The sequence below is a fragment of the Lucilia cuprina genome, chromosome 3 (genome assembly GCF_022045245.1).
Source record: "Lucilia cuprina isolate Lc7/37 chromosome 3, ASM2204524v1, whole genome shotgun sequence".
Taxonomy (NCBI): domain Eukaryota; kingdom Metazoa; phylum Arthropoda; class Insecta; order Diptera; family Calliphoridae; genus Lucilia; species Lucilia cuprina.
This window is the reverse complement of record NC_060951.1, coordinates 9370899-9389107: the sequence shown is the minus strand read 5'-3', so window position 1 is coordinate 9389107 and position 18209 is coordinate 9370899. Positions and strand designations below refer to the sequence as shown.

The following is an 18209-nucleotide window of genomic DNA, read 5'->3' as shown; positions in this document are numbered from 1 at the left end:
CTGAACAGGGTGTATTCGGTAGTTGATTGTTTTTCCTAATGACAACATGTAAAACAATAACAACTTTCCTCAAAAACGTCAATTTTTTTTTTACTGTTTGGTACTAACTTCCACCCACCCTATTTTAAAAGCCAACACTGTTACAAAAACAATTGTATTTCTTCTTTTATGTTTATTTGAAAACGAAAGAGAGAAAAATAACAACAACGCTGACAAAAAAGAAAATACAGAATTTCAGTAGAATTTGTTCTGTCATCAGATTAAGAATGTGTTGTTTGCGGACCGAGTAGTTAGTGTGTAACAACAAAAACAACAAAACAACGTTAGTATTGCTTTAATGAAAAGCTGAATAGAAAAAAAATTTGTATACAAAGAAAGAAGTATGAAAAAAAGTAATAATATACTTGCTACCTAGTTTAATTTACTTAAATAAATAAAAAAAAGAAATTTTGTGCAAAACAAATAAACAAGAAAAAACGGTGTTCTTTTAAACCAAATAAAAGGCTAAACGAATGTGAATAACAATTTAGTAAAGTGTTAAAAAAATCAAATGTGTTAATTTGTGTATAAGACGTTTTTTTTTCTATTAGAGTGAAAAGAAAAAGAAGAAGCCAGAAGAAAAAAATGCTCATCTTCTAAATGTTGAAATGAAAATATGAAAAATTAAAAAGATTCGTTTTTTTTGTTGTGTATTGTTTTTTTTTCTTATTGCATTGTGGTTACATTTATTCCCTTCTTGTTCGGTTTTTTGTCATCATTTGTAATAAATTGGTATTTTAACACGCACACTGTAATTTCCAGCTCTCTCTCTCTCTCCCTTTTTGTCTCTTTAAATTTGTGTACTCTCTTAAAGGTGTAAATGAGCAGAAAAAAGCAGAGTTGCCGTTTAGGTATATGCAATAAAATCGCATTAATTTCAGAAAAAGCCATAAAACAATGTTATTATGAAAAAAGATTATTGAAAATATGTTCTAAATTCTAATTAGATTTTGAAATTATGATTATTTTTAAAAATAACTAATATTTTCTAATATTTATTCTATAATATATGTCCATTACTTTCTTAAATTTATCTTTATTTAATTTATATTTGCAGTATGTATCTAGAATTTTAATTAGTCCTGTATATATCTTTAAAGAATTTTTATTATATTCTCTGTATTTAAAAAATTCTTTTAAAATTCTAAAACAGGGATTTACCATTTCTTAATGGAGAGTTTATATTGTTGACTATAGAACTCGACGATGGCTTCTTATAAAAAATAGCCTAGAGTCTAGGATAGACTCTAAACAATCATATAGTCTACAGTCTAGTGTTTTACGTGAGTACCTGTCATGTCCTATCTCACGGTGGTAGTTTTTCAACCACTGAATAAGTAAAAAGTAAACAACTAACCACTGCCCTTTTGTGTTTCTTACACACGGGTTGAAATTTTTGTACATGGATATATCGGTCCATGTACACTGCTCAAGTACTCGATCTATCTAACCTATTATCATAATATTCACGTTGGGGAACGACAGGTGTCATGAGCAAGCTCAATCCACCATGACATATTGTCGTCCGACCACACTACTATGGCTCTGATGTTTCGGCAACAGCACCTAGAAGGGACGTATTTGGTGGTCCGAAACAAGGATCATATTAATTGACAAGACTTTATTTCATTAGTCACAAAGACCCGCTGTGATAAGTTGAGCATACACTCAAATCGCTAAATAATTTAAAGATTGTGGGCAGTGACGACTTTGCACCACGTCCATCCGTCAAATCCATCAGTTAGTCCATTCTCTCTATAGAAACTTCAGAAAACTTTACCTCGTATAGCCAATCTTTTCATTATTAGCTCAAATCCAACATTTTATTAATCCACAGTCATGCTCTGTAATTCGTACCGCTCCAGCATCTAGGAACGATAACAGAAATGTATCATGTATCTGTCTTTTAACCAAGCAACCCTCTGGAAAAATATTTTCGTAAAAAGTTCCTATAAAACGCAATACTCTTGGCGCTTTTCTAAATTCGTCAAAGTAGTATAAAGTAGATCTACTTTAAGCATTCTACGCGTCAAGGCATTCTAAGCTTTTGTGCTTGTAACTTTCATCATACAAATACATTGATTCTACTTTTTTGACAGACGCATAGAATGCGAGAAAGCGTAGAACGCGTGGTGTGGACCTTCATCGTTATAGGTTTTCTCACATTCTACGCGTCTGACAAAAAAGTATAATCAATGTATTTGTATGCTGAAAATTACAAGTACAAAAGCATAGAATGTCTTAAGGCGTAGAATGCTTTAAGATTGAAGTATACAACAGGTGTCAAAACAGGTTTCCGTCAAAAAATGTTAAAATAGTGTATTTTCCTTTTATAAGTTACATACTGCAGCTTTAAACGCGCCTGCCGCGAAAAGTTAAATAACTTTCCACTTTTGACGCATTGACAGCTAATCAGGGTTGTATTTTGTTTTGTGTAGAATAAGAATAAACTAAAATCTGACATATTTCACCAAGAATGGTAGAATCAGTTACACACTGCAGTTTGTAATGCGAAAAGTTCTGCAACTTTCAACTTTTGATGCATCGGCAGTTAATCAGGGTTGTATTTGGTTTTGTGTAGAAAAAGAATAAACTAAAAGGGCATATATTTCACCAAAAAAGGTTGAAAATTTTAAAAGAATATACAAAAACTTTAAATAAGACAAAACAAAATGGCGCTCGTTTTGTGTAACTTGCAGCTTAAAATACGTGAAAATTTTGAAAAGCGTGAAACTCGTTGCCGCGTCTTAACGCACGTTGTGTACTTTCATGTTTATGATTTAATGAAGACGGCAAGCCTGGACTAATTTTTTTAAAAATTACTCATTGCTCTCGAAAATGTTTTGTTGTTATATTAACATTGGCGAGATTTATTAGTTTGCAGAGATGGTAAAATCAGTGGTATTGAAAATTTTACAAACAGTTGAGATAGAAACTTTTAAAACGCTCTTTAAAGTGTTAAAATGTTTAAAAATTTTTAAGAATATTTGAAAATCTTTTTTAAATTGGGAATATTTTTGTACAAATTTAGAATTTATATAAAATTTGGCTATAAATTTATATGAAATCTTTTATAAATTTATAAAAATTTTTTATAAATTTCTAAAAAGTTTTTATAAATTTTCTTTAAATAAATAATTTTTCTCTTTTTATGGGTTGCTAATTTTAAATTTCTATAAAGTACAAAATTTAAAATTTATAGCCATTTTCCCCATTTTCCATATCTGTACAGAAGATTTTTTTGTTTATTTAATTACTCATTAAAATAAATATTTATTTAATATTATAGCATAAAAAATCGTATATGAAAAGAAATAAAAAAAAATAAATAAAAATGTAAACATTTGTTAAATTTATCTGCAATAAAATATAGCAGTAAAAAAACATTTTTTTAAATAAAACTAATAAAAAACTAGCAACTTTATATTTATAAATATACTTTAATTAAACATTAAATCAAAATTTCATGAATACACCTCGAAAAAGACAAAAAATTAAAAAAAAAGATTGCCAGAGCTAAAAATTAAATAAAATTCTATGTGAGACCTTAGTCAAGTTTAAAGATCTTGAAACGAATTTATAGAGAAAACGTTTAATAGTTTAATTTCAGGTGTAAGAGCATGATTTCTCTACGTCATTGAGGAAATTTTAGTGGTGATCACACCAAGAACCATTTTAAACGTTGCCTTTCATAGCCAGAATCTTTTGAAAGGCCTGATTCACACTAGGAAACTTTTTTTTTGGGAAACTTTTGATTTTTGAGTGCGTGAGAAAGAAAAAGAAATATCAACCATCTCTTTCTCTCACACACAAAATCAAAAGTTTCTCAACAAAAGTTTCCCAGTGTGAAATAGGTCAAAAAATTCATTAACATCTATGTCAGCCAGGTAGTTAGGTCTGGCATGATAAACTCTTTCGACATTCACTTGGCAGGTTTTCGTTGGGGAAAAAGAAAAACGCCTAATGAAAAAACAGTCCTAGGTTTAAAGACAAAGAGTTAGACTAGCTTACATTTGGACCAGTTTTAAAGAAATCTTAGACAAACTTATAGAAGTTATAGAGCAGTTTATAGAAAAGATTTTAGACGAGTTTATAAAAGAAACTAAACAAGTTTTGGGTGATATTCAAATCTAAAGGCTTAACTTTAGACGAGATTATAGCTGAGTTTAAAGAGTGTATCGAATTTTGTAATGTGATACTTTTGTTGAAATACAAAATGGATTTTATTACTTAATGCAACATTTTAGTCAATCATCTTCTGATGTGGTCTTTACTAAGTTAAACGAAAGTGGCAATAAGTCAGAAAAGTCTAACATTTCATAATTGTAAAAAGTTCAAAATAAATTGCAAAAAGTCGGAATGATGACTTTTTATACATTGTTTTAATTATAAAACCATAAAATTTTAAACTAAAATTAATTTAATTCCTTCCGAATAAATAATCACTTTAAAAATTATAATTTTATTAAATTAATTCTATAAACTTTAGTGTCTAATACCTTACATTTTGTAATTTTCTCACTACTTAGCAACCCTGTCTAATTTAACTGATTTTAGCTCTCTTAACATCACAAAAAGTGCAAAATTGCTCTCTTAATATAAACAACCTTCAAGAACAGAATGCCATAACAGGGGTGGACAATTAAGTAACTATCTTAAACTAAAACAGAAGTAGGGTTCTATAGTTGAAACGAAAAGTCGACTTTCGACTTCTTGCATTTAGTTAAAAATCGACTTTTCAACTTTTTGCATTTTATGCAAAGTCGATTTTTCGACTTTTTTCAGTTAGTTAACGGTCGACTTTTAGACTTTTACTATTTTGTTATTATTCGACTTTCCCACTTTTTTCGACTTTTTCCGACTTTTTTCGATTATTTTCGACTTTTTGACTATTTTAGACTATTCGACTTTTCCGACTTTTCGAGTTTTTCTGACTTGTCGACGATTCGACTTTATCCGACTTTTTTCCGATTTTTAACTATTTTCGACTGTTTGACTGTTTTTGTTTTTTCGACTACTTTAGACTTTTCGACATTTCCCGAATTTTTTCGACTATTTTCGACTTTTTAACTATTTTTGATTTTTTCCGACTTTTCGACTATTTTCGAGTTTTTGACTATATTTGTGTTTTTCGACTATTTTCGACTTATTCCGACTTTTCGACTTTTTCTGACTTTTCCGAACTTTTTACTTTTTCCGACTTTTATTTCCAATGTCGACTTTTTTCACAGACGATAGTCGAGTTATCGACTTTTTTAGAACAAAATAGTCGACTTTGACTTTTCGACTTTTTTCAATAAAAAGACGATTGTTCGATTATTCGAATGTCGATTTATAGAACCCTAAACAGAACATTTAAAAAAGTTAAGTAGTATAGAAAAGGTATTTTTTGTAATTTATAAAAAATCGACTTTACTCAAGCAATTTATAAAAAGTCGACTTTTTGACTAAAATTGATATTGAAAAAATTTTGTATATAAAATCTATAAAATAAACAAAATACGTTTTCATTCAAAATATAGAAAAATTTTCTTTGAATTGACGTTTGTTTATCACAAAGCTATTGTTTCTTTAATTTCCATTAACATTTTAAAAACCCAACTATTCCATCTCTGCATAACATACCAGACAGAAATTTAAATGTCAAATTAACTTTTTAATTGAGGGGTTGTAAAAAACAGTAACGTTTTTTTAATTATATTTTATTCTTTTCAAAGAAATTTCCCTACATAACTAAACAAATCGTAATGATTTTATAACTGTTTTAAATTAAACAAATTAAAAAAAAATTATTTAAAAAAAATTCTTTGTACGTTTAATCATGAGTGACGTTTATGGCATCATTCTAAACACTACGTACTTAAGTACGTTTTATTGTGTTTATTTAGACTGTCTGTCGGTTGGTTGGTTGGTTGGTCTGTTTGTTTTTCAATAAAAGCCGGTCGGTGGCAAATTAAGAGAATAATGTTTATTTACGTTAGAGTTACCATGTTTTTATTAGTTTTGATAATCTATATTATAATCTATAGTTTAGTACAGACAATAATTACACTGTAGTTCAGACATTAGATCAGACTATATGCCAAACTATAGGCAAGACTATAGTCGAAACAATCGATATAGTAGTACAGTCTATAGACTACGCTATAGTCCAGATTATAGACTAGACTATTGTCCAGACCATAGGCTAGACTGTTGTTGAGAACATAGACAATACTGTAGTCCAGAATAGACATGACCAGCCACACTATACATAAATAGTCCAGACTAATGCCACCCCGGTCATATTATCCTTGATGACAGATCCCATCTTGGAGTATTGTAATTGGGGGTTAGGTAGGTGCTACCAATACCTCTATTCTGCCGGGACTATAAATTGGTGTTTACAGTTTACTGCCTGGCTTAGTCCTTGCATAAATTGAAAAGAGGTCTAAACAGGGAACCGCATAGTCGGTTACTACGGGTGGCTAGTTGCCCGCAGGACTATGTCCTGGCTGGTCAGTTGATTGAGGTTCCAAGTAGTGTCTGTGGTACTACGGGTGGCCAGTTGACCGCAGGACTATGTTCTGGCTGGTTAAGGTTCCACGTAGTGGCTGAAGTTAAAACCTAAATTTGCGGGAAGAGTGAGTTGCGGTTAAAAGACTGATAAGTTCGGTTCTGTTGTTGAAACAAAAAAAAAAAACGCACAGTGACTGTGAGACTAAGCGTTTGAAACGAGTTGGTACTAATTGTATATGGTACGGGATGTATGTGGGCCTCATCCCTATAGTAAATGTGTCGTATGTTTTTCTCTTATGAATGTGTTGGATAAATGTGCTGGATTGTCTGATGATGGTTGAATTTTTTCTTCCTTGTCCAGATATGTTCGGGTTAAACTGTGTTCATATCAGAATTACGACAGTGTGTACCTGTGAGTAATAACAAAGTCTCGGCTTATTTGATGGATTCGTACTTCTGTCTACCGGTTACGTCTCTAGGTGCTGTTAGCAAATCAACAGGGCAGCAATGAAGGGTAGTCATCTTGTCGCGATGTGAAGGCTTAAGCGCAATGAATCCTATGGGCCATGCTGACGGAGTCAGCTCTGCCCAAGCTGGCTGGCTCCGTCAGAAACTAAGAATTACCCCTCCCAACCGGCAGATGTCTGTTTTCCCATATTGGGCGGTCTGTCAGTACTCACTCTATCGATTGCTTTTCCTATCACTGAGATAGGGCAATCTATAGAGCAGTCCGATTGAATCCCTAAAGGATTCATGCACTTAATTGTGCAGTCCGAAACCCATCAAGCGTCTGTTCCATATTGGGCGGGTTGATGGTCTGTTTGATCCCAGAGGGACGGCAGTTTTTATGTCCTGGCAGTAGGTGTAAAATGCAACCCCCCCTTCATGATGTCTGATAATGATAAATGCCCCTCGTATCCGGTTCGGGGCTTGATAATACCCGGAGACCCTATTCCCACAGCGGCGACACCGGGCTGTGGTGAATCGAATGCTACAGGCATCCGTGTTGGGCAGGTGATAGCACCGGGCCCGCCTAACTCGCAAGCGACTGGTGCAACAACAACAAAACCCGTAAGCAGTCGGCCCAAGCGTGCTTGTAAACCAATCCCTTCCACCAAACCTGCAGTTGTGGGTAAGGTCCCTACCGGCGAGGTACCTCTGCCCGTTGTGGCTAGTACCTATGCAGCAGCGAGAGCAGCCCTAGCTGATCAAAAGTCAGCCTCTTCCCTGCCTTCGGGTGACAAAAATGTCCCCTATGTGCCACCTTGTGCAAAAGAGGAATCGTCGACCCTGATGTCGCGTTCCTCATCCGCACCTCCCCCTACACTGGAGAAGTCGTCGAACTCGATGTCGGGCTCCTCCAGTGTAGTTAGTTAGGTAGTTAGTTAGTTAGTTGTTTTGGTTCTATTAACTTTCGCTTATGAAGAACTTTTACAAATTGTCCCTTTAAACGTCATTTATCACAATTAGTTGGCATCACCTCTGTAATAACATGATTTCGAGAGAGAGAGAGAGATGTAAAAACAAGATTGAGTTTTCTAAACAAACATAATGTGAGAGATGCGGCAAAATAAGAGACGTTTTAACAAATTTAAATACGAAGGCGTTTAGTAAATTTTGTTATCAGCTAAATATTATTATTTCTTTTCCATTTGTTGCTAATGAATGCTGGCATTTCAACTCTTTTACTAATAGTTTTGTTTTCAATATTTTTATTGTTGTAATTTACTTTCGTGTGTCATTATGTAGATTGAGCTTTTTTGTTCAAATTAAGTGCTAAACTAAATTGTTTATTTAAAACAAAAAAAAAAAAAAACAATTAAACGTTTAAATATTTAAACATTTTGATTTATTAAATTAAGTCAAGCGTGAACAATTTTAAATCTTAATATTCACATAGTAATTATTTAAAAATTAGTATTATTTGCCATTGCAGGTGAACTTAAAAATATTTTTTATTAATAAATAAAAAAATAATAAAAATGCTGTGACGAATTTGAAACAAAAAAAAAAACTTTACATTTTGATACTATTACACGAAAGGCAGCCCAGTAAAGTAATAAAGATTCACTTTAAATGTAAATTTTAAAAGAAAAAGTTCAAACTTAAAAACACTAAAAACTACAACAACTACAACTTTAAACATTACAACTAACCGTCATCTTTAACCTTTTCCTCTCCAAACAACCAGTGAGTGAAGTGTCCCAATACAAACCAATTAAAATCAGCAATTAAATCAAGGTACAACACGAATTGGACTAAAACGAACGCCACCGACGCCCAGAAGCTCAAACGCTGCGACGCCGTTTTATGAAAAATCTTTACAAATGTCATTATTACGTCAGTTTTTTGGTACATCATCAAATTCCTGGGTACGTGCCCTTATTATATTCTGCTTAGCATGGGCACTTCTAGTGTATGTCTTTGTCACCAAACTCAATACACCGAATACAGTGGAACCTGATGTCTCCTCGAGACGTATCAATCAAGCGCTTCAGATGCTGGAGGCATCGAAGCAACGTAATGCGGAATTACAACAAATGATTGATACATTGTTGAAGTGAGTATATTATTTGTTTTTTTTTATATTTTTTTCATTGCAAAATAATATTAGTGATAAGGTTATAAATTATAAAAATTTCATTTCAAACTATAAGTTATTTTTGTATAGAAATTTTGTAGTCACGGCAGGCCGAAATTATGAATTATCCAAAAGTCTAGAGAATACTTTGCTTTAGAAAAGGTCTTGATTTAATCAGAAATGCAAAATTACAATTAGATCAAAGGAAAAAGGATTCATACTTTAGCTTCATAGCAAAAAAGTCGAAACTCATTTGTTACAAAAACAGCCTAGATCTTCGTGCGCAAAGGCGCGAACAGCGTCTATTTCTGTTCTAGTTCTGTTCTAGTTCTGTTCTAGTTCTGTTCTAGTTCTGTTCTAGTTCTGTTCTAGTTCTGTTCTAGTTCTGTTCTAGTATTAGTTCTGTTCTAGTTCTGTTCTAATTCTGTTCTAATTCTGTTCTAGTTCTTTTCTAGTTCTGTTATACTTCTGTTCTAGTTCTGTTCTAGTTCTGTTCTAGTTCTGTTCTAGTTCTGTTCTAGTTCTGTTCTAGTTCTGTTCTAGTTCTGTTCTAGTTCTGTTCTAGTTCTGTTCTAGTTCTGTTCTAGTTCTGTTCTAGTTCTGTTCTAGTTCTGTTCTAGTTCTGTTCTAGTTCTGTTCTAGTTCTGTTCTAGTTCTGTTCTTGTTCTGTTCTAGTTCTTTTCTAGTTCTGTTCTAGTTCTGTTGTAGTTCTGTTGTAGTTCTGTTCTAGTTCCGTTCTAATTCTGTTCTAGTTCTGTTCTAGTTTTGTTCTAGTTCTGTTCTAGTTCTGTTCTAGTTCTGTTCTAGTTCTGTTCTAGTTCTGTTCTAGTTCTGTTCTAGTTCTGTTCTAGTTCTGTTCTGTTCTAGTTAGTTCTAGTTTAGATCTAGTTCAGTTTTAGTTCAGTTACTTATTGTATATAAATTTTCATATCATTCTCTATTAACTCCATTCTATAACTTCCATTTTATTGTTTTTAAAGCAATTGTTAATTATGGTCATAATTTTAAATAAATTTTGTAATTGCGTGTTCTAATGTACTTTTCAAAATCATGAATCATAATGAATAAACAAAGAAATGAACATAAAACAATGACAATTGTGTACTTGTCGAAAAAAAATTTAACTGTAAATGTTAATTAACCCTAAGTCAAGCCAAGCGGCCTGCCAGTCGACCGTTCGTTTTAACTGCGTTACTCTTTAGGGGAAAAAATAGAGTAGGTATCTATATAATATTTAATTATACATTTAAAAGAACACATGGATAAATTGTTAGAAAATGGCAACACATAATTGCTTGTGTGTTGAAAACAGAGACGCAGTAATTGGATTTAAATTGAGTGGAAGGATTGATGTTGAATAGGGAAAATTATAAGGATTCATTGACAATGTATCTGTAAGAGAAATTAAGAGATGTTATTGCTAAAACTATAGCGATCCTAAAAACGTGCGCAATTTGCGCAAAAAAAGAGATTTTTTTTAAGAGTGCTCAAAGGGGAGTAGGGCAAAATATGGCATTATCCTTAAAAATGTTGGTAGGGGGAGTTAAGTCTTCTTCAATATTATTTATGTAGAATTTAAAAGTGTTATAAGTGTTTGTAAGTGAATTTTGACCTTTAAGTCATTTTCTGAAGGGGACTTTGTATGAGGGATAGGGTCAAATGAAGCCCGATCATTACAAAAATTGGTAGTGTCATTTAAAGTTCTATAAAACTAAGTTTTGTCGACTTTTGTTAACATAATGGATCATTTAAATTAATTAAAAGCCAAAGGGTCCTATTTGGGGGGTACGTTTGTATGGGGGCTAGTCGAAATAATGGACCGATTTTAACCATTTTCAATAGGCTTCGTCCTTGGGCCAAGAGAATCGTGTGTGCCAAATTTCATCCAATTATCTTGAAAATTGCGGCCTGTACCTTGCGCACAAGGTTTACATGCACAGCCAGACAGACGGGCGGACGGACGGACATAGCTTAATCGACTCAGAAAATGATTCTAAGCCGATTGGTATACTTTAAGGTGGGTATAGGACGAATATTTTTGTATGTTACAAACATCAGCACAAACCCAATATACCCTCCCCATTAAAGTGGTGTAGGGTATAAAAAGCAGCTTTTGTAAACTTTGGCACAACAACTCTTTTTTTTTTGCAGCAAATTACACGTGCACTCTGTAGTATTTAAATATTAATGAAATTATCACTACTCTGTCCAGCTCAGTTAAAAATGGCATGAACAATTCACAGTCAACCATTTTACATGCAGCAGTCAGTCAGTCATTCATTCTTTAATTCATTCATCATTTAGAGAGGGCATTGTGTTGGTTCACTTATTGTTGCATGTGGTTTCCTAAATGCTTGTAAAGTTTTAACAAACATATTCATATCCACTTAACGTGCTGAATGTTACGCACAATTTAAAATTTTATGCACAACATTAGATACATGAGGCATCAACAAAAGATCAGTACATTTAAACATACATACAGTGAATCAACTAAGTTTTTTGCCCAGCTTTTTTTTAAGAGAATTTTGTTTTTTGTTCATAAATAAAATTCGAAAAACAGGTAAAAAGTAAGTAAATGTTTTTGGAATTTATTGTTTTTTTTGTTAAAAGGAAGAGTGTTAAGTATTTTTCAATTGCGACTTGCAAAAATCATATCCTCATTGGGTGAAAATGTGATGTTATTTGCCTTAAAAATGTTTAAGGGATACTAATAAGGCAATTTCGATATAAAAAATTAGTTTAGATTTCTAGAACAAGCCGGACAGACGGACGGACGGACATGTCTTAATCGACTCAAAAAATGATTCTGAATAGATCGGTATACTTTAAGGTGGGTATTGGACCAATATTTTTGTATGTTACAAACATCAGTGCAAACGTACTGATGTTTGTACAAACGTACTGATGTTTAGTTATGTAGATTCACTAAGGAGGGATTTTTGAAATTTGCACATTACGGGTAAAAAGGGGGAAAACGGGTAAAACAGGATTTCTTAAATATCTTACATAATATTAGTGGTACAAGAAAAATTTTAAATGCACCAGTATCTACTCTTAAAATGAGCAGATGGGTATCTGGTACTTTGGTCTTGACTGAATAATATTCTGGAAGTGGGAATTATTTGGTACTTTTCTATTATTCAAATGGATTCTTTATAATGGTTAACCGGAACACACGGTCCTTAATAAATGAGAATTTATTATTAAAGAGATCTTTGTACTTTTTCGTTTTTCCGATGGTACTTTTTGATATTTTTACGATATTTAACATAGTTAGGGTAGCGAAGCACCCAGCGTATGCAAATTACTTAATTGATTCACTGTATATGAGTATGAGAACACGAAGTTGGAGATTTGCCCAGATTTTTTTGTCGAGATATTTTAGCGCGTTTTTCATTGTGTTCGTTAGTGTGGCATACATATTTATGTGCGGGTACTTACTCTCTATGCCACCGACGACTTCTATTCGTCGCACACTATATGCCTCGTTAGTTAAATGGCGTTCAACCTGGTGTCATTTCCGGCGCTTATTTATTATGTTGTTTTGTGTGGATTATTTATTGTAAGTTTGTTGTTGTTGTTCTTTACTTTTGTTGTTCGTTGAATACTATATAAAATATAACATTGTTAAAAGAAAAAAACTATTCCGTGCCATAGAAAAAATCATCATGTAAAAAGAACTAAAAGAAGTACTCGTATTTACACGCTCTTTGTAATGCGTTTCCGTATTGTTGTTATTTGAAAATTATGAATGAATATTCAAAATGTATTACCATATCAAATGTATGGGGTTCAAGTGTCCATTGTGAAGTTAGTACAATGTTAGTACAATGTTAGTAATTTTATAGTTTTTTTCGTTGATTCAATTTTGAAATGAGAATATTAATGGTTAAAAAAGATAAATCTAACTTATTTCCGGTAGAATTTAGTAAACATGATTTAATAATCATGTTTGATTATCTAATTATTTAATTTGGTTTAAATAAACGATCTAAATGTGAAAGGATCTTGGCTATCTTGCTAGATTCAGATACTTCATACAAGTTTTCTTATGGAGGACGAGGTTAGTTTCCTTGATTCTTCATTCTCACTGCGGAGGCTTAAGTATTAGGAACAGGGATAGTGTTCAGTACAAGTTCTGTTCTAGATATGTTCTGGTTCTGTTCTGGTTCTGTTCTGGTTCTGTTCTGGTTCTGTTCTGGTTCTGTTCTGGTTCTGTTCTGGTTCTGTTCTGGTTCTGTTCTGGTTCTGTTCTGGTTCTGTTCTGGTTCTGTTCTGGTTCTGTTCTGGTTCTGTTCTGGTTCTGTTCTGGTTCTGTTCTGGTTCTGTTCTGGTTCTGTTCTGGTTCTGTTCTGGTTCTGTTCTGGTTCTGTTCTGGTTCTGTTCTGGTTCTGTTCTGGTTTTGTTCTGGTTCTGTTCTGGTTCTGTTCTGGTTCTGTTCTGGTTCTGTTCTGGTTCTGTTCTGGTTCTGTTCTGGTTCTGTTCTGGTTCTGTTCTGGTTCTGTTCTGGTTCTCTGTTCTGGTTCTGTTCTGGTTCTGTTCTGGTTCTGTTCTGGTTCTGTTCTGGTTCTGTTCTGGTTCTGTTCTGGTTCTGTTCTGGTTCTGTTCTGGCTCTGTTCTGGTTCTGTTCTGGTTCTGTTCTGGTTCTGTTCTGGTTCTGTTCTGGTTCTGTTCTGGTTCTGTTCTGGTTCTGTTCTGGTTCTGTTCTGGTTCTGTTCTGGTTCTGTTCTGGTTCTGTTCTAGTTCTAGTTCTGTTTTAGTTCTGTTCTAGTTCTGTTCTAGTTCTATTCTAGTTCTGTTCTAGTTCTGTTCTAGTTCTGTTCTAGTTCTGTTCTAGTTCTGTTCTAGTTCTGTTCTAGTTCTGTTCTAGTTCTGTTCTAGTTCTGTTCTAGTTCTGTTCTAGTTCTGTTCTAGTTCTATTCTAGTTCTGTTCTAGTTCTGTTCTAGTTCTGTTCTAGTTCTGTTCTAGTTCTGTTCTAGTTCTGTTCTAGTTCTGTTCTAGTTCTGTTCTAGTTCTGTTCTAGTTCTGTTCTAGTTCTGTTCTAGTTCTGTTCTAGTTCTGTTCTAGTTCTGTTCTAGTTCTGTTCTAGTTCTAGTTCTGTTCTGTTCTGTTCTAGTACTATTCTAGTTCTGTTCTAGTTCTGTTCTAGTTCTGTTCTAGTTCTGTTCTAGTTCTGTTCTAGTTCTGTTCTAGTTCTGTTCTAGTTCTGTTCTAGTTCTGTTCTAGTTCTGTTCTAGTTCTGTTCTAGTTCTGTTCTAGTTCTGTTCTAGTTCTGTTCTAGTTCTGTTCTAGTTCTGTTCTAGTTCTGTTTTAGTTCTGTTCTAATTCTAGTTCTGTTCTAATTCTAGTTCTGTTCTAATTCTAGTTCTGTTCTAATTCTAGTTCTGTTCTAGTTCTGTTCTAGTTCTGTTCTAGTTCTGTTCTAGTTCTGTTCTAGTTCTGTTCTAGTTCTGTTCTAGTTCTGTTCTAGTTCTGTTCTAGTTCTGTTCTAGTTCTGTTCTAGTTCTGTTCTAGTTCTGTTCTAGTTCTGTTCTAGTTCTGTTCTAGTTCTGTTCTAGTTCTGTTCTAGTTCTGTTCTAGTTCTGTTCTAGTTCTGTTCTAGTTCTGTTCTAGTTCTGTTCTAGTTCTGTTCTAGTTCTGTTCTAGTTCTGTTCTAGTTCTGTTCTAGTCCTGTTCTAGTTCTGTTCTAGTTCTGTTCTAGTTCTGTTTTAGTTCTGTTCTAGTTCTGTTCTAGTTCTGTTCTAGTTCTGTTTAGTTCTGTTCTAGTTCTGTTCTAGTTATGTTCTAGTTCTGTTTTAGTTCTGTTCTAGTTCTGTTCTAGTTCTGTTCTAGTTCTGTTCTAGTTCTGTTCTAGTTCTGTTCTAGTTCTGTTCTAGTTCTGTTCTAGTTCTGTTCTAGTTCTGTTCTAGTTCTGTTCTGTTCTAGTTCTGTTCTAGTTCTGTTCTAGTTCTGTTCTAGTTCTGTTCTAGTTCTGTTCTAGTTCTGTTCTAGTTCTGTTCTAGTTCTGTTCTAGTTCTGTTCTAGTTCTGTTCTAGTTCTGTTCTAGTTCTGTTCTAGTTCTGTTCTAGTTCTGTTCTAGTTCTGTTCTAGTTCTGTTCTAGTTCTGTTCTAGTTCTGTTCTAGTTCTGTTCTAGTTCTGTTCTAGTTCTGTTCTAGTTCTGTTCTAGTTCTGTTCTAGTTCTGTTTTAGTTCTGTTCTAGTTCTGTTCTAGTTATGTTCTAGTTTGTTCTAGTTCTGTTCTAGTTCTGTTCTAGTTCTGTTCTAGTTCTGTTCTAGTTCTAGTTCCGTTCTAGTTCTGTTCTAGTTCCGTTCTAGTTCTGTTCCGGCAAAACTTATATAGCTTCTCATTACCTTAGAATAATTGCAAAATAGAGCGGATCAAAACCGATCAGATGAATCGCAAATATTGAAGCATTATTGTGTTATTTTAATCAATTTTATTCTATTCTTCTCTTATCCTTTCAGTGACCATGTGGACAAACAGTCAGCCCTCAAACTAATACAAAAACTCGAGTACAATATACAAAATCCCTTAGGTGGCGAAAACAGAAACGAATCTCCCCTACCCTATGGCAGTGCCTCAAATGAGCCCACAATCGAATATGAACTTTTGCGTCGGCGTATACAAAATAATATAGGCGAGATATGGAATTATTTCAGCAATGAATTGGGTAAAATACGCAAACAGGTGACACGAGAACCGGGCACTGATATGACTGAAGAAATCAATCGTGTACTCATAATGGGTGCCGAACACAAACGTTCACTGTTGAGCGATATGGAGCGCTTAAGACAGCTAGATGGTTATGAGGCCTGGCGCCATAAAGAGGCTAAAGATTTAAGTGATTTAGTACAAAGACGAATACAACATTTACAAAATCCTCCAGATTGTGCGAAGGCTCGTAAGCTGGTGTGTAAATTGAATAAGGGTTGCGGTTATGGCTGTCAATTACATCATGCCGTCTATTGTTTCATAGTGGCCTATGCCACTGAGAGGACTTTGATTTTAAAATCAAGAGGTTGGCGTTATCATAAAGGGGGATGGGAAGAGGTTTTTCAACCTGTTTCTGATACCTGTTTTGAACTAGATGGCGCACATGCTAATAATTGGCCGGGACGACCAGAGACACAGGTATTAGTTTTGCCAATTATTGATTCCCTAATGCCAAGACCACCGTATTTACCTTTGGCCATACCAGAAGATTTGGCGCCTAGATTAAAACGTTTACATGGTGATCCCATAGTGTGGTGGGTGGGACAATTTTTAAAGTATTTATTAAGACCGCAACAGGGCACTAAAGAATTCTTAGAATCGGGCATGGCAAAATTGGGCTGGAAGAAACCGATTGTGGGGTGAGTAAAGATAACTTTTAAGGAAATGGAATTGAAAATAAGAGATTTTTTGTATCCTTTATATAGAGTACATGTTCGGCGCACAGACAAAGTCGGTACCGAGGCTGCTTTTCATAGTATAGAAGAATATATGACACATGTTGAAGATTACTTTTTGACACAAGAAATCAATGGTACCAACGTACCAAGACGCATATTTTTAGCCTCCGATGATGCACGCGTCATAGAGGAAGCACGCAAAAAATATCCACATTACGAGATCATTGGTGATGCTGAGGTGGCACGCATGGCTGCTGTTTCGACACGCTATACAGACACTGCCTTGAATGGCATTATCTTGGACATACATTTACTATCTTTATCCGATTATTTAGTTTGTACCTTTAGCTCACAAGTCTGCCGTGTTGCATATGAAATTATGCAAACTTTGTATCCAGATGCTGCGCATCGTTTTAAATCGCTGGACGATATTTACTATTATGGCGGACAAAATCCACACAATCGCCTGGTGGTCATACCACACAAGGCGCGCAATCATGATGAAATGCATATGCAGCCGGGTGATTTGGTGGGGGTTGCTGGCAACCATTGGGATGGTTTTTCAAAGGGTAAAAACACCCGCACCAATCAAGCGGGTCTTTTCCCCTCCTTTAAGGTGGTGGACAAAGTGGAAACGGCTAAATTGCCTTCCTATCCAAATGTGTAGAATGTATAACTGCTATTTTTTGTTCTAGGTTTCTTTTAAAACTAATTTTAGCTTAAAAATTTTTGAAAATATTTTTTTCATAATTTTTTTTCGGATTGAAATGATATTTTAAGAAAAATTTTAATTTTTTGAAAATTTTTCTTGTAAAACTTGTAGTTTAAAAAAAAAACGTTATATATTTAAAGCTGCTACTAAAATGTTTCCTTTTCATTTTTTTCATACTGTACTGTAAATTAGTTTTATTATTTTTATATAAATATTTAGTAAATATAAGTATAGTTTTAAAATAACTTTTAAAACCATTTGTTTGTATTATTTTTTTAGCACAAAAACAAAAAAACAAATTATTGTAAATACATAAACAAACAAATAAAAAAATAAAATAAAACTTAAATGTCCATAATTATAACAGCAATCTCAATAGGTTTAAAGTGCAATATATAAATATATTTTTAATACGGCAATACTGTAAGACTTTGTCCCCGACTTTTTGCATTAACAAATCACCAAAATTGTAAAGTTTTAGCCACAACTCCAAACACCATATCTAATCTAAACAAAATTTACATTCTTTAAAACAAAATCAACAAACAAAAATTTATAGCACAAACTGTTTTAATTTTGCAAATTATTTATAAAATGTATTTAAGTTTGTAGTAACTGCATTTCTGATAAAATTTTTTTAACTTTAAGTATATTTAGTTTTAATTTGAATATTTATACATATTCTCTAAAATATTTAAATTATTTATCTTAGTTTTCAAATTAATTAAATAAGCTCAAAATTAAAGTAATATAAAACAATATTATTTATAGCAAAAATGTATTTAAAAATGTTGTTCTAGATTCGCTCTAGTTCTAGTTTAGATCTAGTTCAGTTCTCGTTCAATTCTAGTGCAGTTCTAGTTCAGTTCTAGTTATGATCTAGTTCTGTTCTAGTTCAGTTCTAGTTCAGTTCTAGTTCAGTTCTAGTTCAGTTCTAGTTCAGTTCTAGTTCAGTTCTAGTTCAGTTCTAGTTCAGTTCTAGT

The 18209-nt window shown here is 33.4% G+C and overlaps 1 protein-coding gene across 6 annotated transcripts; it reads left to right on the top strand.

Annotated features, from left to right (window-relative positions):
* Window positions 1-17852, top strand: LOC111687952 (alpha-(1,6)-fucosyltransferase). 6 transcript variants are annotated; one of them, XM_046946694.1, is made up of 4 exons: window positions 1-322; window positions 8729-9097; window positions 15588-16475; window positions 16542-17852. In XM_046946694.1, exons 2-4 carry the CDS (start codon window positions 8865-8867, stop codon window positions 17179-17181), a joined length of 1761 nt encoding a protein of 586 aa, XP_046802650.1. In that variant the 5' UTR covers window positions 1-322; window positions 8729-8864; the 3' UTR covers window positions 17182-17852. The 6 variants fall into 6 exon arrangements, with proteins under 6 accessions (XP_046802650.1, XP_023306207.2, XP_046802648.1 ...); XM_023450439.2 differs by having other exon boundaries at window positions 8474-9097; XM_046946692.1 differs by having other exon boundaries at window positions 1-380; window positions 8474-9097.
* Window positions 17853-18209: the final 357 nt, after the last annotated feature.